We start from the raw sequence: 27,323 nt of genomic DNA, 5'->3' as shown, positions 1-27,323 counted from the left end.
TGTTGAATTAACTGAGGTACATGTTTATATTTGGGGGTATAGATATAAGCTATATAGATGTGCTGTACTTTCTCAAGGGGAGCACTTAATTTAAAAGTTGACATCGCAGTTCAAAGTTATTGCGCCTTACAGAAAGAGCACTCCTAAATGTCGTTGTAAGGTTTGTTTTTAAAGGCACTCGTCTGAACTTTAAAATGTGTGTTAAAGTTGAACAGAGTCGGTTCCGTTCTATGTACTGTACTTCTATTCGCCGCCGCCGTGGAGCTTTCTGCGTCACATTTTTGACATCACAACTTTATTGTTCACAACCGGAAAACAGAAGACAGAACGGACTACGTGTCAGGAAAACGAAGAATAGGTAGAACGAACGGGCGAAGGCGAACAGGCCGTCTGACTTGTTCTTCCTAGACAGTCTCATTCTATGATTTTTGTGCTTGCTGTGGAATTAATATTTTAACGGGAGGAGTGCCTCGTCACCGCCAAGTGACAATGTTAACTAAGTTTGAAACGAAGTCGGCCCGTGTGAAAGGTAAGCGTTTGAAGACCTGCGGTTAGCATAGGAGCTAATGTTAGTTAGCTGACATCCGGCTCAAATATTTACTTTCTTTTACACTGTAGCATTGGATTAAATAGATGTTGCGTAATATCATATTGTATTTATTAGTGTAATGTGTGCGGCATGTTGTCTTTAGTACGTGTGTATTGAAATGGACTACCTGAATATTTCATTAGCAACTTCGCCTAGCTCACGTTGCTAACTGCGTGAATCTTGGTTCCCTTGATTCTTATACAATTTTAGAAGACGACCTCTCAATTTGCTGGTTAGAGGCAATGTTATAAGACGAGGTGATTAATTTTTTTATTTTTTTCAGGTCTAAGTTTCCATCCCAAAAGGCCATGGGTTCTTGCAAGTTTGCACAACGGTGTCATCCAGCTGTGGGATTATCGGATGTGCACCCTGATCGACAAGTTCGACGAGCATGACGGTAAAACTGATGTGTTGCTCATGTGGAATAGTAGAAAATACATTATTGTATAATAGTTTTATAACGTACATATAAGTATACAATGTGCTTTAACTGACGTGTCCTCGCTGACAGGTCCCGTCAGAGGAATCGATTTCCACAAACAGCAGCCTCTGTTTGTGTCTGGAGGTGATGATTACAAAATTAAGGTTTGTATGAGTTGCCAAAAACGTAATTTTGCAAAGTCATTTTGCGTCAAAGCATTGTCCTTATGTATCTTTTTGATGTTAGTAGTTTTGATTCCCATACCACTTCAAATACTGTTCTCAGGGTTCTTAGTTCACAAATTAAATGACAGGTGCAATTGTCAGCTACTCAAAGTGGAAGGTGGAAGGGAAATCATGTTTTTTACATATTACAGTGGGTCACTTATGGAGTCCAACGGGTGTGGCATTTTGTACAATTGTACAAATGTAAACAAGACGTTTGACAACATCATCATTTCCGAGTTCTGGCACTTTATGGACTAAACTAATGCTCCATTAATCGAATCATTGTGAAATTAATTTTTATTTGCAGCCCTTAACAGTATGTATGTCAAGAATCAGTGAAATATTTTAACACAAAGTTGTTGTCAGATGGCTGCAGCAAAGGATTTAATACAGTGCTGTTTTAACTGTCATATTGTTATGACTTTCTTGTGGTTGCAAACTATTTTGCAAGAATATTCCATAGAATTACGTTAATTAAGTATGTATGACCCTGCAATGGACTGGCGGCCCATCCAGGGTGTACCCTACCCTTTGTCCTATCTCAGCTGGGATTGGCTCCAGATCCCTCTACAACCCTTGTGTGAAGGATAAAGTAGTAGAAAATGAATGAATGAATTTTTCTTTGGACCAGGTGTGGAACTACAAGCTGAGGCGCTGCCTCTTCACTCTCCTTGGACATCTCGACTACATCCGAACCACCTTCTTCCACCATGTGAGTTATTCTGACACTTTAGACACTTTTCTATCTATTTCATAACCTATTTCAAAGACCAGGGTAACAAAGATTTGATTATTCATTTTTATTGTTTTTAGGAGTATCCCTGGATTTTGAGTGCCTCGGATGATCAGACCATACGCATCTGGAACTGGCAGTCTAGGACCTGTGTCTGGTAAGACACACTTTTAACTCTACTATTGTCCTTTTTCTTACAAGTTCAAAACCACAAAGTCATAGAATTGAACCTTGTGAAGAAGGGCGTGACTCAATTTAGTTCTGTCTCTGAAATTTGAACTTTTTGTAATTTTTGCTTTGTAATCTCAGGCATTGCTTTACAGGAATTTCAATAAATACTTTTCAGTGATCTTAAAGAAAATGATCACCTGAGCTGTGTTTTTAAAGTTGTAAAACTAAATGTTCCCTGTTTTTGCTCTTTATCTGCAGTGTCTTGACCGGCCATAATCACTACGTGATGTGCGCCCAGTTCCATCCATCTGAGGATCTGGTGGTGTCAGCCAGTCTGGACCAGACTGTACGAGTGTGGGATATCTCTGGTGAGAGCTTAGGGATGGTGGACTAGAGCACTGGGGACTGGGGTTTGGGGGAGGGTTGGAAGTGGGGGGTAAGGTCAGAGTGGTACAGAGAGCAAGAAGAAGCTGGAACAGGAAATCTAGTCCTTGGCCACCTTTTCTTCCTCTCTGTCTTGTAGAGGACAAATCTCTGTGGGCTGTTTGCAGAAACACTTCTCCTTTCAGGACAGATGCAGGGAAATGGATGTAATGTTATATTATTACAGTGTGGTATTTGGTAATTAAGTAATACACATTGTAAATAAGCATTCTGAAGAAAACCTGTATAATGTGTGTATATATATATATACATTTTTTTTTTTAAAGGCTTAAATATAAAATAGGAGAGGTGTTTCTGTGCTTCTGCATGCTCTTAATCTTTTGTTGTGTTTTTTGGTGATTCTTGTCTTCTATCTTTCATCTGCTTGTCATGTCGCTAACTAAATCATTAACTTGCTCACATCTCTTTAATCTATTTCTTAAATATGGTCATGTACTGTATATGATGTGGATCTTTATCTGTCTCCTGTCCTCCTGGGATTCACTTGCTCGCTTCTCCCCCCTTTTTTTTAATCACTAAGCATGACTGCACCCATCCATACCATTGTGATGAACTCGAAAATATGACATCATAGCAAGATTTATGGTTGTCATACTTGGACCAACTTATTCCTTGCATTAAGCCTTAAAATATTGTGTTATTGAACGTCTGTTCTGCTTTCCATACTGTAGTTTTTACTACTGGTTTTCATTCATTTTTAATTGCATCAAGAAAAATAACAGGTATCACTACTAACCGTTTTAAAAGCACATCTTTAACAGACTGAACTTACTCTGATCTGATGTTACAATATTGTAATATGCCTGGCATTCTCTGCACAGCTGGCTTTATAAATATAACATGAAATATACAACATATTTCTTGTGGCGTTAGTCACCATGTTATCAGCTTTATTCCTAACCTTTAGAACTGTGCCATGTCAAAAGCTGTTAACTTTGCATGCGACTCAAACATCCTCACCGAAACATGCACGAGCTTCTAAGAAAATAAACTCTAATACTCTTATTCCTGACATCCAGCGCCCCATCAGAGCACGTCTTTACAACAGCAGCCACCTCCCACTCCAACTCCCATCAGCCATGTCCACATGCACTCTTAGTGTCTTCCTTATCCCATGCGCTCCCTAGAAACATCCACGCCTGTACATGGGTTCCTGGTTCCATTTCTTTACCCCGCTGCATCGCGTCTCATTGCTGTTGAGCTAGTTGTTCACCACATTGTTTAAATGGGCAGGAATCATCAATGCAGGCTTTGTTTTCTCAGTCTGTGTTTTTCCTGACCTAATTTGAGTCTGGGAGGTATTTGGCACTCTTGCTCTGTTCAGTCAAGATCATGAGTCATTGTCTCTTTGTGATTTTTTAACCCAATCAAGAGTGCTGCTTCAGCCATAATGGTTTTCCAGATTCAAGTTGGTGGGGATTGAGAGAGCAGAAGTTGTGTTGGTGTTTTTCAACCCTGTGTGTGTTCAGTAGTTCAACAGTTATAGTCTCTTTTTCCATTCTCCCCCCCCTCCTCCTCCTCCTCCTCCATTGTATTGATTCATATTTGAGCATTCTGTTGATGTGTATTGTGTCTTTCTTCTTCCTTGTGTTTGGGTTTTGCCCTGTGTAACATGAATATGGCTCCCCCCTTGCACCTGCTGCTCTGAATGTTGGTTCCAGGTCTGAGGAAGAAGAATCTGTCTCCTGGTGCTGTAGAGACAGATGTGCGTGGCATCAGTGGTGTCGACTTATTTGGTGCCTCAGATGCCATTGTCAAGCATGTTCTTGAGGTAGGCAGACATTTTGAATTATTTTTTAGTTGCTGTGTGAAGCCTGATTTGAGTGACTAAATCTTAAAATGCAACAGGTGAGTGATGGAAAATATTTTGCATGTCTAAAGCACTATGCTCACTGGAAACCCATTTTAAAATACATTTATTTGTGCCCATTAATTCTCAGAGGGGGTGTTATTAATGTTCTTTCCAAAGAAACAGTAATACCTTCTGCCTGAAGCTACGATAAATGTTCACTTATTTAAGCTTTAAATGAATAATTTCCACTGAGAAAAGCAAAGGGAAACAAGTGAGCATTGTAAGGAGATTTTCCAAATGGTCACTGACTTCCAAGTTTCAGTCCTGCTCATGGAAAATGCCATGAGTTGGCTTTAACTTGGTAAAAGCTGGGCCAATTCTATAAATTACATCACAAATCCTGAGTAATGACTCCACAAGGTCAAGAAATGTCCAGCCTAAAAAAAAACACATTGTTGGCATGCTTTAATAGGAATAATGATATTTCAAAGCATTTGTCGAACTATATCTTTGCTTTCTTCTCTTATGGAAATGCTTTCTTATTGAAGAATGATCCCATTTTAGCAATTTAGGGAGCACTTACACTTTAAAAAATGCCCAACATACCATTATAGTGACACTTGTGGCTGAGGAGGTAGAGCAGGTCATCCTTTTATCTCAAGGTTTGTGGTTATCTTCATGTGTGTCTTCGGGAGAGACGAGATGAGCATACGTTATAGATTTCTGTGCGACTTGAGTGACTTTTGTGTCTGTGTCCAGGGCCACGACCGTGGAGTCAACTGGGCGGCTTTCCACCCTACCATGCCCCTCATTGTGTCCGGAGCTGACGACAGGCAGGTTAAAATCTGGAGAATGAATGGTGAGTTTCACAACTGTCTATTAAACCTAAATTTAAGTATGTGATTTTATTTTATTTTTAAATTAAAAAGAATCAAATCAGAAACACTGCAAATAGAATGTTGTGGTATTTTCTGGATGATTGTAGTTTTACACCAATATTTTGAAAACAATACAAGTGATGGCTGATATATTTTGCTGATGGGATGAGATTTGAAGTTTCCACCTTTTTTTCTCTTCAAACATCTCTTTCATTCCTTACCCAGAATCCAAGGCCTGGGAGCTAGATACCTGCCGCGGTCACTACAACAACGTGTCATGTGCCGTCTTCCACCCACGTCAGGAACTCATCCTGTCCAACTCTGAGGACAAGAGTATTCGGGTTTGGGACATGTCCAAGAGAACTGGAGTGCAGACTTTCCGTCGAGATCATGATCGCTTCTGGGTTCTCGGCGCACATCCAAACCTCAACCTGTTTGCTGCAGGTTAGTGGTGTTTAAATCCCTTTCATGTAGGATGTACTGATTCCTTAGTTTGGCATTGACTCTTAGGAAGATCAACAATAATAAAAGATCTAAAAGATAATACACTACCGTTCAAAAGTTTGGGGTCACTTAGAAATGTCCTTATTTTTTAAGGAAAAGCACTTTTCTTCAATTATTATAACATTAAATGAATCAGAAATACACTCTACGCATTGTTCATGCGGTAAACGACTATTCTATTGGCGTATAGAGGCCCATTTCCAGTGTTCTAATGGTGCATTGTGTTTGCTAATTGTGTTAGAAGGCTATGGGGTGATTAGAAAACCTTTGTGCAATGATGTTAGCACAGCTGAAAACAGTTTTGCTGCTTCTAAAAATCATTATTTCTAATCTTGTCAATGTCTTGACAATATTTTCTATTCATTTTGCAACTCTTTTGATGAATAAAAGAGTGACTTTTAATGGAAAACACAAACAAATTGTATAGGTGACCCCCAAACTTTTGAACGGTAGTGTAGATAAATAATGGAGTCTATATGGAATATACACCTGAAAATGATGTCGGTGAATGATGCCGTGTTGTGTGTCCTTTAGGTCACGACAGCGGCATGATTGTGTTCAAGCTGGAGCGTGAGCGTCCGGCGTACGCTGTGCATGGGAACATGTTATACTATGTTAAGGATCGTTTCCTCCGCCAGCTGGACTTTAACAGCAGCAAGGACACTGCTGTCATGCAGCTACGCAGGTCAGTACTGTTTGTGAGGATGAGAGAAGCATTATGGTTGTTGCAAAGTTGCTGTTTTTTTGTTGAAGTGATTTATAACGCTTTGGTTTTATGGGTTATCTTGTCCTAGTGGCTCAAAGTTCCCAGTTTTCAGCATGTCGTATAATCCTGCTGAGAATGCTGTCCTGCTCTGCAATGTAAGTACCGTTTTAATCAGAACACACACAAATCACTCGACTGAAGTCGCAGAAGCTCCTGTTCATAGTTTTCCAATGTGTTTAATGTAATACTTTGCTTCTCCTGCAGAGGGCAACCAACCTGGAGAATAGCACTTATGACCTGTACTCTATTCCTAAAGAAACAGACTCTCAGAACCCTGATGGTACTTATCTTAAATCACAAATATTACCCTTTTTTGTGTCTTGTCATTCAGGATGCTGATCAAATGCACAGTAAAGTCACTCATTGTGTTTTTTTCCCTCAGCACCTGAGGGGAAGAGGTCTTCTGGTCTGACAGCAGTCTGGGTGGCCAGGAACAGATTTGCTGTCCTGGACCGAATGCACTCTGTAAGTCCATTTACAGTTTTAAAGGGAGCTGTTAAAGGGAAAAAAACATTGACAGAATTTTGTTGACGAATAAAAATAATTAAGTTATGATATGCTTCAATTTTACTTTCTTCACTTTGTGTCAAGCCTTATCTTATTCATCTTGAAATCACTTGTTTTAACATTATTTCTTTCTCTTTTGCAGCTGCTGATCAAGAACCTGAAAAATGAAATAGTGAAGAAAATCCAGGTTCCAAACTGCGAGGAAATCTTCTACGCGGGGACAGGCTCGCTGCTGCTGCGTGATGCCGACGGCGTCACACTGTTCGATGTGCAGCAGAAGCGCTCCCTGGCCACTGTCAAGATCGCCAAGGTCAAGTATGTGGTGTGGAGTGCAGACACGAGCCACGTGGCCCTGCTGGCTAAGCATGGTGAGTAGATGAGTTGAATAACTGCATGTACAAACAGGAATAGGGATGGTTGGAGAGACACAACATCACTATTTTGTTTTGTACATTTGTTTGTCCATTTCACTCCACTGAAAGATAATGCTATAATGTGCACAAACGCATTTAAAACTAATTAGTTCTCACCAGATTTCAATCTCCTTTGACTGTGTTCTTTCTAAAGCCATCATGATCTGCAACCGTAAGTGGGAGAGTCTCTGCAGTATTCATGAAAACATCCGAGTGAAGAGTGGAGCTTGGGACGAGAGTGGAGTCTTCATCTACACCACCTCCAACCACATCAAATATGCCCTCACCTCTGGGTATGTGCTGAACATAAATCTAATACCAGCCATTTAACTCCCACTTGTTGTTCAACTATGACTATGTAAAGTACACAGTTAGAGGACCGTGGAAGAGTGGGGTGAAGTAAATAATTGCCAAGTAGTTGGTCAGGCATTGACTAACTCCTTGGCAATTATTCACTTAGGTGTTGTCATTGACCTGAATTCAAAGATAAGAGTCTGTTTAAAGCATTGTGAATGTAAAAATCATAAAGATACATGGCATATTTTAGTTTCATCTCATCTTAAGTGTGTTAACATTACAACATTAAATACATTTTATTTTTCCTCCTAAATTGAATATATTTTTGTAGACAAAACATTTCCTCAGACAATAAAACCTGTGGAACATGATACACATGATTGATCCATTACATTAAAAAGTGTGTGCCCTGTAGGCTTAACCTGTGACATTTAGGGGATTCAGAGTTTGGTGCGTGTTTGATATGAACAAATATCAGGTCTCAGACCAGTTGTAAAGAGAGTTGCTTGTAAAGAACTTCAGCTATTTTTTAGCCTCATAAAGAAACCTGATTGGTGTCTGACTGCTGCAAAAACAGTGGATTGTTTTCTTTGTTGAAAAACAGACAGCTGAAGAGTGAAATGAGATTGAAAGCTTTTACAGTTAGTTCTTTAGTTAGTTCTAACACATTGCTGTGTTCCTGCAGTGATCACGGCATCATCAGAACACTGGACCTGCCCATCTACGTGACCCGTGTGAGAGGGAACAGTGTTTACTGCCTGGACAGAGAGTGCAGGCCACGCGTCCTCACCATCGACCCAACAGAGTATCGCTTCAAACTCGCCCTTGTCAACCGTAAATATGATGAGGTGGGTTTGTGTGAATGGATGAGGAGAACGCTGTACCCACACACCATTTTTAACTATTGTAAGAACAAGCATGTGAGAACCAAATAATCACTGCTCCTATCATTGTGATTATTGTTGTGTAGGTGCTCCACATGGTGCGTAATGCTAAGCTGGTGGGTCAGTCCATCATCGCCTACCTGCAGAAGAAGGGTTACCCTGAGGTGGCGCTGCACTTTGTCAAAGATGAGAAGACTCGCTTTAGTTTGGCTCTGGAGTGTGGCAACATTGAGGTGCCAAAGCAGTAATATTGTCCCACTCGAGTTGGTGTTTTCCCCACTGTCCACTCGGTTTTCTTGTTTTCTTTTTTCCTAATTTCATTCACATATGTCCAGGTGGCGCTGGAGGCAGCCAAGGCCCTGGATGAGCGCAGCTGCTGGGAGCGTCTGGGCGAGGCAGCGCTGCTGCAGGGTCACCACCAGGTTGTGGAAATGTGCTATCAGAGGACCAAGAACTTTGACAAGCTCACCTTCCTTTACCTCATCACTGGCAACCTGGCCAAGCTGCGCAAGATGATGAAGATTGGTTAGCGATGGAGACTTTTTGGTTTTACTTTAACCAATTTTATTGTTTGTTTTGACGGTCAAATGTCTTGCGTTACTAATTATTATATTGTCTTTATGTGTAGCTGAGATCAGGAAGGACATGAGCGGTCACTACCAGGCAGCGCTCTACCTGGGAGACGTCAGTGAAAGAGTCCGCATTTTGAAGAACTGTGGACAGAGTGAGTTCAAAGCCCATATTGCGGCATAGTTGTCCACATACTCGTGTCACAGTGTTGCTAATACTGCCCTGCTGCCCTACCAATGTTGCACCATAAACATGCTTGCTGTAAAAACATCTTGTTTTGTATGTGTTTTTGTGTGCAGAGTCTCTGGCGTACCTGACCGCAGCCACCCATGGTCTCGATGAAGAGGCTGAATCACTGAAGGAAACGTTTGACCCAGAAGTAGAGACGGTGTGTTGAAAAAACATTCAGTGTTGCTTTGTACACAGAATTAGGACATGCTGCATGAATAATACACACAGCATGGTTTATTTCTTTAGTTTACCAAAACGTTCTCGAGTATTTTTCCCCCTAAAATGTTCACTTTGTGATTACAAACATAATTTTGATGATGAAACGATGATTTATTGTACTGTGTAGGTGCCTGAGGTTGATCCAAATGCACAGCTGCTGCAGCCCCCTCCACCCATCAACCCTCTGGACACCAACTGGCCCCTGCTCACTGTATCAAAGGGCTTCTTTGAAGGAGCCATTTCAGCGAAAGGTGACTCATCAGCCTTGACAGATACATATATACATATACTGTGTATTTACAATACATAAGTAAATATGCCTGCCTTTGTATATAGCAACTGCATTCCTTTCTATGAAGGCAATTGAACATTTAAGCATCAGGCTTAACTCTACTAGTCTTATACAGCAGGGAGCAGTGATTTTTAAACAATTTCTTAAAATAGTTTGAAATTCTTTTTTGAAAATGATGCCTGTGGCTTTTTATTTTTTCCCAGAGTTTGAACAGTGTTTTTATTTTCTGCTGCAGGGAAAGCAGGACAAATGGCTGCTGATCAGGACATGGATGCTCCAGGAGGCGAGGGCTGGGGAGACGATGCTGAACTCCAGCTGGATGAGGGTAAATGAAACTTTAAAAAAAATATATGTTAATTGTTACATAATATATTTGGCCATATCAGTATTATTGCAACATTGCACAAATCGTGTGAATTAAATATCTTATCATCTCCTATCAGATGGTTTCATGGATGCCCAGGAAGGATTTGGGGATGACGGGATGGGGAAAGACGAGGGAGGAGGCTGGGAAGTGGAAGAAGACCTTGACCTTCCTCCAGAGCTGGTGAGAGAAAAAACGCTGTTACGAATCTTTTCAAGATTATAATGTGGCTTACGCCATGCACAAGACATGCATTGATACATTTCACCTCAAGTCTGTTTTTGTTGGTGGTTGGTGTAATTAAATGTGGTGGAACTACTTTAACACTCAGACTTTTTCCACTGTTTTCAACTATCAGGACATGCCAGCTGCAGGTGGAGCAGGAGAAGACGGCTTCTTTGTCCCACCAACCAAGGGCATGGGTCCAACCCAGATGTGGTGCAACAACTCCCAGCTGCCAGTGGACCACATCCTGGCTGGCTCCTACGAAACGGCCATGAGAGTATGTTCATAGTGTCATAATATTTTATATGATTTTAGACATTTATAAAATTGACATTTAGACTTGTTTATAAAAAAAAAAATAATAATTTAAATTAAACATTATATTAGCATTTAATGTTCAACCTTTTCTACCACAGCTGCTCCATGACCAAGTCGGAGTTGTGAACTTTGGCCCGTACAAGTCGCTGTTCATGCAGACATTTTCAAGAGGTCGCACCTGTTACTTGGGGCTACCATCCCTGCCCTGCCTGCGCAGCCATCCCCAGAGGAACTGGAAGGTAGTGTGTGTGTTATGTTTTTTTTATTTTGGTTGGGTAATATTTTATACCCCATTCCCACTGGTCATTAAATCTGTGAAGTCCAGGTTTTTTTAATCATATTGTATCTCTGTATGTTACCCTGGTTTTTTGGGGGGGATTTGCTTGAATTTCCTTTTAAAATGAATAGAAAAGGGAAATAAGTTCCATTCAAATGAAGTCCTAACCCACACATGATCTTTATTCCTTATGTTCTAACACTTCTTATATACAAATGATTTGTTTGTTTTTTAGGACTGTGGAGCAAAGCAGGGCCTGCCTGCTGTGGGTTTGCGCCTCTCCGACCTCATCTCCCGTCTGCAGCAGTGCTACCAGCTGACCACTTCTGGCCGTTTTGAGGAAGCTGTCGAGCGCTTCAGAGCCATCCTGCTGTCTGTGCCTCTGCTGGTGGTTGATAACAAGCAGGAAATTGCAGAGGTGAGCACTAGGTGTTCACAACCAGCACTGCACTTTAACTAATGTAACTGACATGTACATGTACTTTGCATGGGTCACCTTTGTGATTGTGATTGTGATTTTTGTGTTTTAGGCTCAGCAGCTGATCACCATTTGCAGAGAGTACATTGTTGGTCTGACCATGGAGACGGAGAGGAAGAAGCTGCCGAAAGACACTTTGGAGCAGCAGAAGAGGCTTTGTGAGGTAGCCACCCAATCTGATTTTTGATAGAAAATCAAAGATTTGCAGACTTGACTATCACCAAAACTTTCTTATGCCATATTTTCTAATCTAATTGTTTTATTTCCTTTGCAGATGGCTGCTTATTTCACCCATTGTAATCTCCAGCCCGTCCACATGGTGCTGGTGTTGCGCACAGCTCTCAACCTCTTCTTCAAACTGCGTAACTTTAAAACCGCTGCCGGCTTTGCGCGACGCCTGCTGGAGCTGGGACCAAAGCCAGATGTTGCACAGCAGGTGGGTTGTGAGACATCCACAGAATCACTACAACTTTTTTATCAAAATAAAAGGGGGTTTGCGCAGATTTAAAAATAAAATGTTCTGTCTATTTCCTTTTACATGAAATCTGTTTTCAGACTCGCAAGATTTTGGCTGCCTGCGAGAAGAATCTGACAGATGCTCACCAGTTGAACTACGACCCCCACAATCCATTTGACCTGTGCGCCGCCTCTTTTGTCCCACTGTACCGTGGACGCCCTGTTGAGAAGTGCCCACTGTCTGGAGCCTGCTACTGTCCTCCATACAAAGGCCAGACCTGCAGGGTCACACAGGTACATCTGGATACACATAATCCTCTAAAAGATGAACTGGTGGTAGATTTTAATCCTAATTTTAGGGAAAAATTCATTCTTTTAAAGCGACTTTTATTCAATTCAATTCTTAAGATGAAAGCCTATACCGTGTCCACTTTATTAGGGACACATCTACAGTCAAGTGAAATCCAGTACAACTGACATAGTTGATTTAAAGGGTTAATGGACACACTTCAATATAATATCAATTCATACATTATTATGACTATGATGGTGTATATATACTTTAAATATATGTAAAGGGGGTAACGGATTGGTGGGCTTCCTAGTGGTTGTATTTTAAGTATATCTATATATAGATATAGATATACACTACCAGTCAAAAGTTTGGACACGTTTCTACTTGAATTAGGAAGTGTGTCCAAACTATTGATTGGTAGTGTGTATATATACACATTAAAAAAGATGACAAAAAATAGCCAGTGATGATTTTGTTCACTGTCTGACTCTTGTAAACTCTGACCTTAAATGTTACATCTTATTTTCCAGGTGACAGAGGTTGGCAAGGATGTGATTGGTCTGCGTGTGAGTGCACTTCAGTTCCGTTGAGAGCACATGGAGATAAAGGAGCAAAACACATCCACGCATGCTCTGAAGAAATAAAGAGTTATTGACATGAGAAATTAAAGCAGATATATATGTGTTTGTTCACAGCAATGTGCAATTTCTTTAATGATTCCATGCACCATCTTTCCTAAAGAAAGCGTTTATCCTTGTAACCCACTCCTGCTTCATCTCCGTGCTCTGGCTCTGTTAGATCTATTAACCTGACTCGTCTCTTTTCAGAATTGTATAAGATAAAAAAAAAAGTAAAGGGAGCTACACTGCTCTGTGTATCTGGGGAAGTAAAAAAAAAAGAATAAAAATCCCATCCACGAATGGTAATTAAAATAAGTTTCTGTGGTTTTCTTGATGTGGTGTGGGTGCCAGTGTGGTTTGTCTGTAACCAACAGTGTGAAGAATGACAGGTTTATATGTATCAGATAAAGGTAATTCTGGAATATGCAAATGACTCATCAGTGTGTGAAGATTTGTGAGTACTAAGTTGACATGACTCTTATCTTCTACCGCCTTATCCAATTGAATTGAATATTGGATCTATAGTTAATTTGTAAGCTTAAATATACAATCATTATATATTACCTATGGGTATTTAAAAATTACAATAAACAATTTAACTGATTTACAAGGTTCAATTTTGCTCCCTTATTTACACGAGCGGAACTAAACAGCGTAACCCGGACGTTTCCAACGTCAACACTTCCTGTTGTGTTTTTCTGCTTATCAAACCAGGAAGATGGGTTTCCCCTCGCTCAAATGGATTAGTAATTTGCTATTTTGCTGCTTTTTCGTCGGTAAGTTGTGTCCTGAATGTGCCGAATGTTTGTGTCCACGTATTTATGAACGAGCGAAGTGCGTTTCTATGTTACGCGTTTAGCCTGCTGGACTTCTTTGTGCTGGTGGCTAGCGAAATGCTAGGCTAACCCTGTTCGGCTTGCATCTATATTCTCGGCGTTTTAAAACAAGTTTTACAATGAAGTTCGTTAGCGGAACAAATGTTGATCAAATGTCATGGTGGGTACGTTCAGAAACAACCACATGTCTCTTGTATCTGTATCCTTTTAAGATTGATTTTCTTATTAATTTTTCTTCCCCTGTGGATAAAAAAAAAAAAAAAAAAAAAAAGGCAAGTCAACATCAGCGTGACTGCTCGTGATTAACAAACTGCCGCCTTGAGCGCAGGGATTATACGGTCTACATCTAGAACGTAACTTCATTCAAAACTGTATACTATTTTTATTTAGAATGGTAGTGATGGCCTGTGCTAGTCTGACGGTGAATTATCTTTGGTTATGGATCTTTAAAATACACGTAATTCAATGGATACCGTTTTAAAGTCAAAGTGTTACCAACTTTGTACTTTATGAAGACATAAACACACTTGAAAGTTAGGTTTTCTTTGAAGAACTGCCATGAAGAAGCATTCAAACTCTTAAGAATGAATATGAGTGAAATTGACAGCAGAACAGTTATACATGCAGTAAAATACGTTATTCCTGACGGTTAAAATGCAGTTCATTGTAGCTATAATAACATACATTTCGCACTTTTGAATTGAATTTGAATTGAATGACTTTATTCCTCCCCCATACAAAACAGCTCAGTTAAGGTGACAAGAGATGCAGAAATGTCCAAGGGCATAATAAGTAAAAAGAAATAAGGAGAAGTAAAAATAGGATAAATGAAATAAAATACAATATGGTAAAAAAAAGTGCACTCTAAATATAAGTAAAACTAGAATCAAATAAAATACAATATGGTAAAAAAAAATACACTCTAAATATAATTAAAAATAAATAAAACGTAAAGATAAGAGTAAAAATAGAATAAAATAAAAATACAATATGGTACTAAATTAAATTAAATTACACTCTAATGTAGAGTAAGTAATAAAGTAGAGATACGAATAAAAAAAAAAAGATAAATGATTTTAAATGAAAATCTCAAAAATGTTGAATGGTAGAGGTCATTGTCTGTCCTCTCCATTTTCCATAGGAACATTTTGTAAAGGAATTCCACCTATAAAATTCATCAATGTCCATCACTGCACATATAGAGACGAACAAGCACTCCACTCTCAGACTCATGTAATGAGAAACAAATTTTGTTCAATAATAGAAATGTGTTTTCTCAGCATCAACTTTCTCTTGATTCTTTTAAAACTGGAAGGTCCTGCTGATTTTAACAAAACATTGTTTTACTCTGTGTTTGTCGAGGTCACTTATGTCCTGTTTTCAAACTACTCTCCTTGTGCAGTTGATGAAGTGATTTTCTTTTCTTTTGCAGGTATCGGCTGTAATTCAGTGGAAAAGAAGATTTATTTACATCTCAATTACACTTTCCCATGTGTACGACTGCTGAACGCAACACATCAAATAGGCTGCCAGTGTGAGTGTCTATGACGAAATTTGCTTTTTGTTTTGTTCAGTGTGTGCCCGTATTTGGAAGTATAAGCATTTGCTCAATGTAATGAAAGGAGTAGGTTTAGAATTTGGTTTGTGGTCGCTTCAGGCAGTTCATTTAAGAGACAAATAAATCATGTCTGTGGCTTTGAAAGTAAGAAGGCTCTAAAAATGGTTTTATTTGACTGATAGTTAATCTTCCTCGCTCTGGTTTCAGCATCTATGTCCGGTAATGTGGGTGTGCTTCATGTGCTGGAGTCAGAGGAAAACCTGGACTGGGTGCTGAGTTCTGGTCCCAATCCTCCTTATATGGTCATCTTGGATGCCCCACTCTTTACCAGGTACAGTTGACATGCTGTGGGATAACCCACACTCATTTCAAATGTTAGGTAATCTTGCATCAGGCTATCATTGATACAAATACTACACAAAGACTCAAAAATTCAATTCAATTCAAAACTTTATGTATGTTTTATAAATAGGTCTCAAATTAGGTAGTCATTTAAAGAAGTTAGTAGCAACAAGCCCATGATAGACTTTAGTAATTCCCAAATGATCTTGTCAATATTTGAGTTGCAGAATGTTGAGCGGATTTAAAACTGTAGTGCGAAAATTTTCCTTCTAAACACATGTCGGTTACATTCAAACCATTGTCCCATGGTGACTTTCTTTGTAAGCACCATACATCAATTTAATATTTGTTTTATTTATACTGTTTATATATTGTTATGTAATGTAAAAGCACTTTGTAAACTGGTGTTTTTAAAGGTGCTTTAGAAATAAAGGTATTATTATCAGTCGAAAGACGCGAATGCACTTGGAAAAAGCACAGAAATGATTTTTTGACTTGGCACGATGCAAAAAAATGCATTAGAAGTGGCAGCAGGAAAAGAGAGCACCCACGAAAAGTTTCAGAAGTGAATTCTTCTGCCCAATAAACACAGTTGCTCAGGAGTTTAATGGGGTAAATCTTTCACCAGCACCAGCCTCTGCTATATACGCACAAACGCTCCCTCACTCAGGTCTGATAGTTGTGCTTGACATAGCCTGATCGTTTCTGTTCACAAAGCCTAAACAGGGAAATAACATCACTGATTTAAAAAAAAGTCATCTAAAGTTGCGTACCGCAGCTTTAATATCAGGACAGTAAACGCAGCCATTCTTAAATTGTCAGTTACATTGATGTGTGCTAATTTTGGAAAATGTTTCCTGTCTGACCCTGAGGAAATACATTTGAACAATATTTCAACCCCACGTCTGACCTGTGTTTGTACCCGTATCATTTCCCCCTTCCCCCCTTCACCGACCGTCTGCCTGTCAGATCCATCATGATGAAGTTGAAGAGCAGCTCTGGCAGAGTGGCGGGCGTTGCTGTTGTGGCGCCAAGCGCGAACCCGGCTGAGAGCTTCTCTCCACACACCACCTGTCCCAACGAGAACACAGGTGGGTGTGGATTTGCAAGCAATGACTTGTCTCTCAGAATTACACAAGTCACAGAGATAAATTTTAGTTTTACGATCCCCAGTGGGCGCCGCTGCTAAAGTCAAACTTTGTAGTAGTCTTTTCAGATTTATGTTTTGTAAATTATGTGAATGAATTCTGAAATGTTGTAGTGTTACCTGTTAGTCGAGTATGTCTTTGAAGCAGATATTTGCTGCTCATGCCGTACATGCTGCACTCACATGAACACCTGTATTATTGTTATCACTGCTTATGTTTTCCATTTGCATTTCCCTCAGGTGTTTATTCGGAAACCTACGATCCAGCCATGGCTAACTGTAACGTGACAATGTGGAACCCTCTGGGAAACGGTCTTTCGTACGAGGAGTTTGATTTCCCTATATTTTCCCTCAAAGACGACAATGACACCCGAGTCATGCGGCAGGTAAATGTGGCAGTAGATATTTTGTCTTTTGATCCTGGTTGTAGTTACAGGGACCGCATCCCTCACCCATGTTGTCACTGCGGGAAATGTCCGTCTAATTGTTTTCCACTTGCCTCTGGTGTCAAGGAATGGAAACCCTTTCATGTGCAGCTACAGTAGAATCTGATCTGAACTTGCCTCAGTGCTGGTTGGGATTTGGAGCGATGCCAGTTGAAGCTTCACTTGATCTCACCTTCACGTCGGGCATGTTGTGGCACATTATGTTGACATTATTTATCTGAACCCACAAATCACTTGCTGCTCTTCAACTGCTGTATGTGACAAAAACAGGCAGATCGTGTTGCACAGCCTGGTGTAAAAATCTTTTCTCAGGCAGTGAGTGTATGGTTGTGTTCCTGTGTGTTTATGCGGTTTTTAGTGAACACAGGGCTTAACATAACCAGTTGTTGCCTCAGTTTTCAGTTTCACTTCTCTGCTTCTCTGCGTTTAAAGTTGCCTCTAGAAGTTTCTATAAGCTGCTGTGTGCAGGGCTGGGCTTGGGACTGTTTTTAGAAATGTTTTTCTCCAATGAGGGTTGGTACAGGTGCTTGAATTGGGGAAAAAATCGTTGCTTATCCCTGTGAAGCCTAAACCATTATGTAATTGACAGAAAAATCAAAATCTTTGAAACTGGAGCCTTTATTGGTCCTTCTGAACAAAAACAAAAATTCAATTTAGGAGTTTTAATATAAGAGTTTTAATGTGTATCATATTTGATACAGCTGGTCACAATGCTCAAAGATTCTTTTTTTTTCTTGAACAAAAAATACACAAACAAATCCAACAAAAACAATGCAGCAATGAAACTGGCACGGTGGAAGTTTGGAAGACTTATTTTCACTCGTTTTGCGATTCACAACCTTTTTATTTAGAGTGATGGTCGGCTTGAAAACAGCTGTTCAGACAAAGATGCACTCTGCATTTCTCACAGTACGCATGGGCAAAGTGGCCTACGCAGCACTTGCATCTCTGTTGAGTTTCCCATAATTTTTTACATCAGGTTTTCCAGGGGAAATTGTCACGCTGCTCATGTGGAGGGCTCAAAAACTTGTGTATCACATATGATATGTTTGGCGTTATAGGGTTAAATGGTGAAATGACTGAAATGTTTTTAAATCATAATTATTTTATATTTTCATCCTTGAATCAGCTGTTTTGTCGAAGTGATACACCTTACAATTCAACCATGAACAAGACGCCAGAATCAATTATTTTGCAGTTGAGATTGACTAAAAATGGTGTATGCTGTTCTCTGTTCTCAGTGTTACTTTGACCATAACCAAGCTGTGAACAACAGCACTCCTCAATACCCACTGTGTGCTATGGAGCTCTACTCCCACATGTTCGCTGTCACCGACACGGCCACCTGCATGAGAAGAAATGCCATCAACTTCAGCATCAGCCCAGGTATTTACACAGTAGGAATCAAATACAATTTCACTTTGTGCCAGTTATACACCGAGTCAGGAAGACAATCTGCTTAAATGTCCATATTTGTTTTTATTCTGTCTTCGTGTAGAGATGGTGTGTGACCCACTGGGTGACTATAATGTTTGGGGCTCCACCAGACCGATCAACAACACAGCCAAGGGCCATAAAATGTGGGAGAATGTGGTCATCGCAGCAGCCAGGGTGAGTGTCTGAAAAGAAGCCTCCAAAATCCACCGAATAAGCTTGTATCAATATTTCACTGTAGTTCAATATCTGTTCGTATTAGTTTGCAGATGCCCGTGGACTTTTATTAGTATCTGCTGTGATATCACTAACTTTCCAGTGTTAAAGTCCTGCGTCCTGCGTTGTTTGGTGTAAAAGGGAAGTTGGAAAAACAATATTGTAAGGATACGGTTTAATTCATCGGTTCATTCTGTAGCGTGGAAAACAGACTGGTTACGCTACATTCAGATTTCCAGTCCAATTTGAGAATGATTTGAAAATCAGAATTAACGATTGCATGTGTGTGTGTACACAGCCCTGGGGGAAAAAAAATCAAATCTGAGATTAATCAACGGATTATAATAGGCTACTATCAAAACATAGCTTTAATTTGCTTCCCATTCAGACAGATTTCCAGGTTTAATGTGATGATTGAGAGAGTTGTGCTTTTGGGGCGTGTTCATCTAAAATCAAGACGGCTGCTATTGAAGTTAATATCTGTTTCCATAAACAAACTGGGTGATATATTTTCAGTTTTGTTTTTTTTTCTGTTTGGTTAAAGTTTCTGTCAAATTGCTTGCAGATTAAAAAAAAAACATTCACCACTAGAGACCAGGTATTGTTTATCTGAGGAGTTTTTGAACAACACTGAAAATAGGTCACGGCACGTGGAACTCGGCTACTTTCCTCCATCTGATCTTTGCTTGATTTTGTCTTCTCCCCTCCCCCTCCACAGTTGGACAGCAGGTCGTTTTTCTATGATATCGCTCCAGGAGGTGAAAGTGGAGTCTCCGGCTTTGTCACCCTCCTGGCGGCCGCTCACGCTCTGCGTAACGCCACCCGGGAAGCTCAACCCAACCGCACCATCGTCTACACCTTCTTCCAAGGAGTCAGTTGTTTCCCTACCACTGTTCTCGATCATCGAACCTCATTTTGATTTTTATTTGGAGTTTGCCACAAGCCTGGCTCATGTTCTCTCTACTTTCCTTTCTTTCACCAGGAAACCTTTGACTACATCGGCAGTTCAAAGATGGTGTTTGACATGGAGAACAAGCAGTTTCCATTGGACCTGGACAACATTCACTCAGTGCTGGAGATTGGACAGGTTCGTGTTGTTGACTTTTACCAGATAGATTGTCAGGGAATACCTCAGACATTAAATTAGATTTTGTGAAGAAACTGAGGCAAATTAGCAGAGGTTAAATGATGTCATGATGAAGATTTGGGACATAATTTGCCATGTTGGATAGCATTGTTGCCTACCTAGGAGGTTGTCAGTATGAATCCTAGTTAGAAACACGTGTAAACATGTTTGTCAATTTTCTCAAAGTCAGACTTTCACACATGGTGACTAACGAGCTGCATGCATAACTTATCCTAATTAGCTATACCACTGCCCCCAGAATTACACTTGTGTCAATTGTATTTGTTTTTGACTCCAGGTGGGGCTTCGTGCTGACTCCAGGCTGTGGCTTCACACCGATCCTGTGTCCAGGAGAAATGACAGCATTAATCAAGAGGTCTGTATCTGTGATTGTTTTAAACACTACCGTTAAAAAGTTTGCAGTCACAATGTCCTTATTTCTGAAGGAAAAGCATACATAGGTGTATAGAGGCCCATTTCCAGTGTTCTAATGGTACACTGTGTTTGCTAATCGCATTAGAAGGCTATTGGATGATTAGAAAACACTTGTGCAATTATGTTAGCAAAGCTTAAAATAGATTTGCTGGTTATTTGACTAAAGGGCAAAATAAAATAAAATAATAAAAATCATTATTTCTAATCTTGTCAATGTCTTCACTTTATTTTCTATTCATTTTGCAACTCTTTTGAATGGTAGTGTATAACTAAATGAAAGCTCTGTTTTCTGATTAATTTAAACTAAAACTCAAAATGTGTGGGTTTTCTTTACCAAATGAATCTGTTTTAAATAAATATTTTTCTTTCAGGTGGAGGAGCTGATCAAAAACTTGAACTTGGCCGCCACAAATTTAAATGTCACACCAGTTGCACCCACTGTCTCCCAGCCACTCCCGCCCGCGTCCTTCCAGCGGTTCCTACGAGCTCGGCCAATCCCTGGCGTTGTTCTGGAGGATCATCAGTCTGCATTTGTTAACCGGTGAGTGGTGGTTTTTAAAGCAGCAAAACTATGCACTGTAATAATATGTCACCCTGGTGTTTTCATGATACCTCGAGTGATGGATGAGTGATGATCTGTGGTTTTTGTTCTGTGCTCAGGTTCTACGAGAGCATGCACGATAATGCAGAATACATGAACGTGACTTACCCGTCGGATCTGACGCCTGAGGAAAAGCTCAAGTTCATCACTGCCTCTGCGAAGGTATTCAGTCAATCACCGACGAGATGTTTGCTTCGCAAAATCAACTCCCAACTTCTGCATCACTCATTGTGGTCCTGTTATGGACATGGATATGATTACATGTGCTTTGATTTGACTTTTAAAACGGGTAAATAAATGAAAAGGAAAAGTAAGGAGTGTTGACAGGTCGAAGGAGGTTTCCATTTCACTAGGTTTTGTTATGCAGTGTTAATGTTCTTTTTTTATTATTACATACACAAATGTATGCATCCACACATGCCAGCAGAGATGTAGACATGTATATTCATGATTTCATATCCTTTCACTTATCCTTCCTTACCCTTCCACCCCACCTGTAACCTGAGATGCTTTAACCTTATTATAGATGCTTTCATCATAAATAATAATTCAGCAATACTCATAACGACAAATAAGTTATTAGATAAATAAATAAATGACAACAAAATTACCCATTTTACAAAATAATGAAAACCAGGGTTGTACAGTATGTTTTAGATTCCATCGCCTGTTGATCCACTGAATAGTGATAGTGATAAAACCAGAGAAGAATCATCATTCAGAGTCAGTAATATTTGCCTCCTAGTTCTTTTATTTGGTCCATTCTCTCATCACATTTTATGTATAGAATTAGGATAATTGTGCTCCATTAAATACTACTGAACATTTAATTGATGCTTCACCTGAATCTGATCTCCGAGTTTTGCGCAACATGGAATCTTTCTATCTTCTAAACGTAAATGTACCTAATTTCCTGTCTTTCATCACTCAGGCTCTGACCGAGGTGGCCACGTTGGTCGCTCGCACTCTGTACTTGCAGGCAGGAGGATCCCAGTCTCTGCTCAGCGACATCAGTGCAGACCCTCAAATAGTAAGACTGATGGATTTCGATTAGATTTTTGTTTTTTGGTAAAACATTTCTCAGGGATCTTATCTACCACCTCACTGTGCTTTCAAAACATCACTGCTGAAGATTATTGTGAGAGATAACCTGAAGATGTTATTATCACAGGGTTTTACTTCAGATCAAAAATATCACACTTATAGACCGATTATACTCTTACTATATATCTAATATTTTATTTCACTCGTACAGTATCAACTGAATAATAATAACTTTTATTTTGACTTCTCACATTAGTATATTTAAACAGCTTATCGATCTTAGCCAAACAAGGATAAGTGATTTAGTTTTTGGTTTCTATAAAATTCCAGGGGAATTTTATATTACTTATATATATTTTATAATTCATCTTGTAGGAAGTGACATTGATGTCTGTTTTTATTTGTTTTCAGGTGACCCAGATGCTGTATGGATTCCTTGTCCGGCCAAATAACTCCTGGTTCCAGGAACTAGTCCCCGCAGACTTCACAAGTCACCTGTGTAAGTCTGTGAAAATATGCAAATCCTTAAAAAGTCTTAAATATTAAATTAAGGCCTGTGCTTTTTTATATATATACTAAAATTGACAAGTAATCGTTAATTGTGGTGTTCAGGGGTCTGAAAAATGCCACAGACACAACAAACTCCTACATTTTTTGGGGGGGAAATCTTTATCATCAGCATTTTCACAAAATGGATATCAAAATTAGTGCAACCATAGCAATTAAGCTGTTTTTAACATGAATAAGCACGGGAACAGGAATCAAGAACAACTTATTGATGTGGAGAAAGAGCAGAGGGAACACTGATGAATGTCCAGCAAACTTAAAACCTCCTCTCTGTTTTCCGTCTCTCAGCTAGCGGACCCCCAAACATGTACGTTGGTGCGATCCAGCAGCCCAGTGAACCCACTCTCCTGGTCCAGTACCTGTTGGCCAATCTGACCGGCAGCACCGTCAATGTCACCCAGGAAGACTGCCAGAACCAGAGGGAGGATAAGGACGACAAAGACAGCAAACATGTAGGAGTTATACTGTTTTCCTTTAGTCAACTTGTAGTTAATTTGGTCTACATTTAATCTGGAATTAATTATTTCACTTTCACTCATTTAAAGCTTTTTAAAAAATGTAACGTAGCTGCATCGCATGACTTTTCTCATGATCAAATGTCATCATTTCTCCCCCAGATGTACACCTACATATGGGTTCAGGGTGCAGTGCCTCCCAACAGCACAGAAAGGGACGGTTTCTGCGTGCGCTCCTCCGCTCGTCTCACCAAAGCCGTGTCCCCGGCATTTGAACTGCAACAATACACCACCTCAGAATACTCTACGTGGACAGAGTCCAGGTGGAAGGCCATTAAAGGACGCGTATTTCTGGTGGCCAGTCATGAACTGGAGGTAAAAAAAAAAAACCTGTTCCTGTTTCTTCAAACTCAGATATTGAGTTTTGCTTATTTGTGTCAGAATGGCTGTCATTAGGATTTCTACTCTGCTCGATCGGCTCCTTTAATAAGGCTCTTACTGTCGAGGTTCACGGCTTAAAGAAAACCAGCTAGTTGAGAAAGTGGGACAGTGAGCTAATGATTATAAGATAAAAGGACTGCATTATGCCAACACCAAGCCAGATATTTCAGGCAGGAATTGGAGCAGACTTAAAAAAAAAAGAAGAACAATTTAAAAGCACATCTTGCTCACACATCACAAATTGTCCCAATTAGATTTATAAAAAAATGTATTGTGAAAAACCCCTGCTGGTATAAAAAAAAAATATATTTAATACACAATATATTTTATGTTTTTGTGAAAATGATCAATAACTTGGTTTCCATTCTAAGGTATCGCAAATTTTAACTGAAATATTGGGAGTTAGTTCCCTAGGATAAGCAGTAGGGGGCGCAAAATGTAAAGTTGGGGTCACCTTAGAAACTTTGAGAAAGATTATGTGTGTTTGGAAGACTATGCTCATGTCCCTGTCCACGGTACGATTTATTTTGAATTTTCTACAGAAATTAAAATTGTGCATAGAACCAGGCATATCATTTTTCTGTTGTTATTTTCCTTTCCCCTTCTAGATGTTGACGTTAGGCGTAGGCATCGGTGTGCTGCTAACGTCCCTCTTCCTGACGTACGTCATCAGCGCCAAGGCCGACATACTCTTCAGCTTGGGTCGAGAACCCGCCAACGCCACCTACTGATCCACAAGGAGACGACGCAGGCCCACGACCACTACTACTTACCACCACCATTACTACTACTACTACTACTTTTATCGCAAAGCCAGACTTCAACAGGACATTTTATTTCAAACACGACACTTGTAGGTACACAGACAGGTTAGACACCGCAGTAGCAGGAGAGGAAGGGGGCGGGATTAGTAGACGACAACTCCGGGATCATGGACTCACTTCGGTGAGGTGTGAGATGAGGAATGGACTGGCCTGGATGGATCTGGACTCATCAGGGTTACAAAACACTGGTCAGGCACCAGAAGACCCTGACAGTGGGAAAAGATGTTTATATTTCTTTTCTTTTTGTTATTTTTCTTCTTTTAATTGTGGAAGAATGTTTACTGTGTCATGGGATGGGCACTAAACATTAAGCATTATTTTTGAGTGTGTGCACGATTGTGAAAATGTAAATGTGACTGAGTGAGTGTGTGTGTGTGTGTGCGCGCGTGTGAAAAGCTGTATGGTGCAATACTGTAGCCGTCTTCTCTGTCATGTAGTTAACTTATCACTCAATCCTAATAATAAGAAACCACTTCATGAGTCAGTGAACAAGTAGTAACGTAAAAAAAAATTCAACAAAATCTGGAAATGTGTCGCAAGGTATTTTAGTTTCTGTGAATTTGACAAATATTTGATTAATTTTTGAAAAAGCAAATTCTACTAAAACTGAAACAATTTGTTATTCAAAACCCAGCGCACACGTACCGTATAACTACAATTGTATGTAGTTGTAAATCCCACTGTGATTTCACATATTGTGATATTTGTGTGCAGAAGAAGAATTTCCCTAACGTGCGAGAGTCCGAAGTGGCTGAGGGTCTCTTCGCTTTTATCAATCAGCTGCTAAAAATCGTTCAAATCGGCCAGAAAATCTGCTTTGACACTGAAAATGTGTTGGTACTCTGGCTGTGCACTCGTTTTCTGGTTCACACCTTTTTTTCACCAGGTTTCTCTTAACTTCTGAGAAATTGTGTCAAACAAGAGTTCATTTTGTCGATGGATGTTCATTTAATGCCTGAATCAATTGTGATGCCTTGGTGAGGAAAAAAATTAAACATTGCTTCTTTTCCATTTTCTTTTTTGGTGATTTGATTTGAACATAGAAATTAAATGTAATTGTCATTTGTTTTCACGATTGAAGGACTCGTGATCGCTGCATCATGAGCTTTTCATTTTGCTTCTGTATGCTGTTCAAACTTTAGAAAACCGTGATACTAAACTTTTATTACAAAAAATACATTTTAATTATTTGGATCTGTCAAGAAATGAACCGTAAGAGTTGCTGTTCAGCTATTTACAAGCAAAAATAAGTATCATTATTTACTTTTTGTCAGTCAGTCATCAAACATGATTTCAGCTTTGAAGGAAGAAAATGGAAAAAAATGACCCAGTTATTTCTGTATGTTATTCACATACGAAAAGTGGACATAGTCTTCCACACAGTCATGGTCTATTGAAGAAAACTGGAAACTTTACTGACATAAGTCCATAAACAAGTGATAAAGTTTGAAATAGGGGCCCCAAATCCCTTTGAAGTGCCCTTGACTCAAACTATGACTGCGATATTAAAGTGCAATCCATAGTTTATGTCTCAGTAGGACCAGATTATTGGTTTCTATAAGGATACATTTTGCAGCAGAATATGTCCTAAAGAGGCAACACACACACAGTCCTAGAGACTTACTATAATCTTAATCATAATTACTACTGGCCTAATCCTAACCTTAACCTGACCTCAGCCTTCACCTTAAAATGTAGTCATTGACGTGATAAGGACTTGTTTTTTGTTGAGTCCCCATAACGTGGCTGTGTAAACAGATGTAGGTCCCCACCGCATAAGGAATACCAGACACACTCACACACCTTAACCTAACCTCAGCCTCACTTTAAAACAGGGGTCTCAAATAACAATGGCCCATCTATTGTGGTCAAGAGGGGGGTGGCCTAGAGAACAAAAAGTGGGGGAAAAAAAACAACTGTTCACAATATTGAATTATGACATCACACGTATACTTAATAATACTATTTATGATGCAAAATTAATGTATTAATATCAAAAACAGACATTTATTTTAAAATACATAAATAATAGTGTCGACAACTGTCATTAAAATTCGTACCAGGAGCCGTTTCGGCCTCTGCCATTCGTGGCTCGGGCCCTAACAAGTGTATTTATATATGTGATTGAATGTTGTATATGATACATTTAATACTGGGATAATTATGACCAAATGTCTTATTATTACTGTTATAAAAAATACATTGCTAACAAACATAATTCTATTCTATCACCTCGCTGGCAGGTGTGCCTCAGCTACACACTGTGTTTAAAAGATGGTAGTGGGCCATGTTTTCTTTATAACATGATATTAAGTGGGGGGCCGCATGCAATCGATTGGGGGGCTGCCAGTTTGAGACCCCAACTAAAATGTCTTCACCTTAAAATGTAGTCATTGGTGTGATACGGACTTGTTTTTTGTTGTGGGTGTGTTGTAGGTCCCCACTACATAAGGAATACCAGACACACTCACACACGCGGAGAGTATCCCCCCCCCCCTCCTGAAACTAAGAGGCGTGGCTTAACTGTGGCGGAGGCGGGGCTCACGGCGCTACGGCTGAGAGGAAAGAAAGTGGAGAGTGAGAAAATACCTGAATGGACGAAACGGCATAAGTAAGTAGCATTTTTCAGTCGGAATATGTGTTGAAATGCTGCGGTTGATGTTGTTAGTTGGCGGTTTGTGGCTACCTTTGACCTGCGGGGAGGGGGGACAGAGAGACGCGGGGGAGGAAGCAGGAGATCTCCGGTTTCCCCCAAACAATAGTCGAGAGGACGCGATGGTCGCCGTTTTTTTTGAAACCACAGGGGAAGTTTAGGACCCTCATTGGCCCTATTGTTGTCCTCACGGAGGCCACGTAGCTCCGAGGGTTTGAGTTTAAACA

General features: G+C 39.8%; 2 protein-coding genes across 2 annotated transcripts; both read left to right on the top strand.

The window, feature by feature from the left end:
• Positions 1 to 354: 354 nt before the first annotated feature.
• copa (COPI coat complex subunit alpha) lies at positions 355 to 13,269 on the top strand. Its single transcript, XM_083890554.1, has 30 exons — positions 355 to 529; positions 873 to 986; positions 1,101 to 1,174; positions 1,869 to 1,949; positions 2,051 to 2,127; positions 2,400 to 2,509; positions 4,247 to 4,356; positions 5,137 to 5,236; positions 5,481 to 5,699; positions 6,294 to 6,444; positions 6,554 to 6,620; positions 6,730 to 6,805; positions 6,908 to 6,990; positions 7,175 to 7,400; positions 7,600 to 7,738; positions 8,428 to 8,590; positions 8,713 to 8,859; positions 8,962 to 9,151; positions 9,255 to 9,350; positions 9,496 to 9,584; positions 9,774 to 9,897; positions 10,174 to 10,263; positions 10,382 to 10,485; positions 10,661 to 10,804; positions 10,944 to 11,084; positions 11,358 to 11,540; positions 11,653 to 11,763; positions 11,875 to 12,036; positions 12,156 to 12,350; positions 12,882 to 13,269. Exons 1-30 carry the CDS (start codon positions 490 to 492, stop codon positions 12,939 to 12,941), a joined length of 3,666 nt encoding a protein of 1,221 aa, XP_083746680.1. The 5' UTR covers positions 355 to 489; the 3' UTR covers positions 12,942 to 13,269.
• A 407-nt stretch (positions 13,270 to 13,676) lies between these two features.
• ncstn (nicastrin) lies at positions 13,677 to 25,438 on the top strand. The gene is made up of 17 exons (XM_083889238.1): positions 13,677 to 13,747; positions 15,240 to 15,341; positions 15,573 to 15,696; positions 16,677 to 16,798; positions 17,095 to 17,240; positions 18,542 to 18,686; positions 18,799 to 18,911; positions 19,669 to 19,821; positions 19,933 to 20,037; positions 20,375 to 20,452; positions 20,883 to 21,052; positions 21,172 to 21,274; positions 22,044 to 22,142; positions 22,568 to 22,655; positions 23,012 to 23,175; positions 23,341 to 23,553; positions 24,228 to 25,438. Exons 1-17 carry the CDS (start codon positions 13,690 to 13,692, stop codon positions 24,348 to 24,350), a joined length of 2,106 nt encoding a protein of 701 aa, XP_083745364.1. The 5' UTR covers positions 13,677 to 13,689; the 3' UTR covers positions 24,351 to 25,438.
• The last annotated feature ends 1,885 nt before the right edge of the window (positions 25,439 to 27,323 follow it).

Source organism: Microchirus variegatus (genome assembly GCF_963457635.1).
Source record: "Microchirus variegatus genome assembly, chromosome: 5".
NCBI lineage: Eukaryota > Metazoa > Chordata > Actinopteri > Pleuronectiformes > Soleidae > Microchirus > Microchirus variegatus.
The sequence above is the reverse complement of the archived record's forward strand: the minus strand, read 5'-3'. Positions and strand labels throughout refer to the sequence as shown.

Coding starts and splice junctions, on each gene's coding strand:
- copa (XM_083890554.1), top strand. CDS start 490: ATGTTAACTAAGTTTGAAACGAAGTCGGCCCGTGTGAAAG. Junction 6,991..7,174: donor TCCTGGACCGAATGCACTCT/GTAAGTCCATTT, acceptor TCTCTTTTGCAG/CTGCTGATCAAGAACCTGAA. Junction 11,085..11,357: donor ATCCCCAGAGGAACTGGAAG/GTAGTGTGTGTG, acceptor TTTGTTTTTTAG/GACTGTGGAGCAAAGCAGGG.
- ncstn (XM_083889238.1), top strand. CDS start 13,690: ATGGGTTTCCCCTCGCTCAAATGGATTAGTAATTTGCTATTTTGCTGC. Junction 13,748..15,239: donor ATTTTGCTGCTTTTTCGTCG/GTAAGTTGTGTC, acceptor TTTCTTTTGCAG/GTATCGGCTGTAATTCAGTG. Junction 23,554..24,227: donor TGGCCAGTCATGAACTGGAG/GTAAAAAAAAAA, acceptor TTCCCCTTCTAG/ATGTTGACGTTAGGCGTAGG.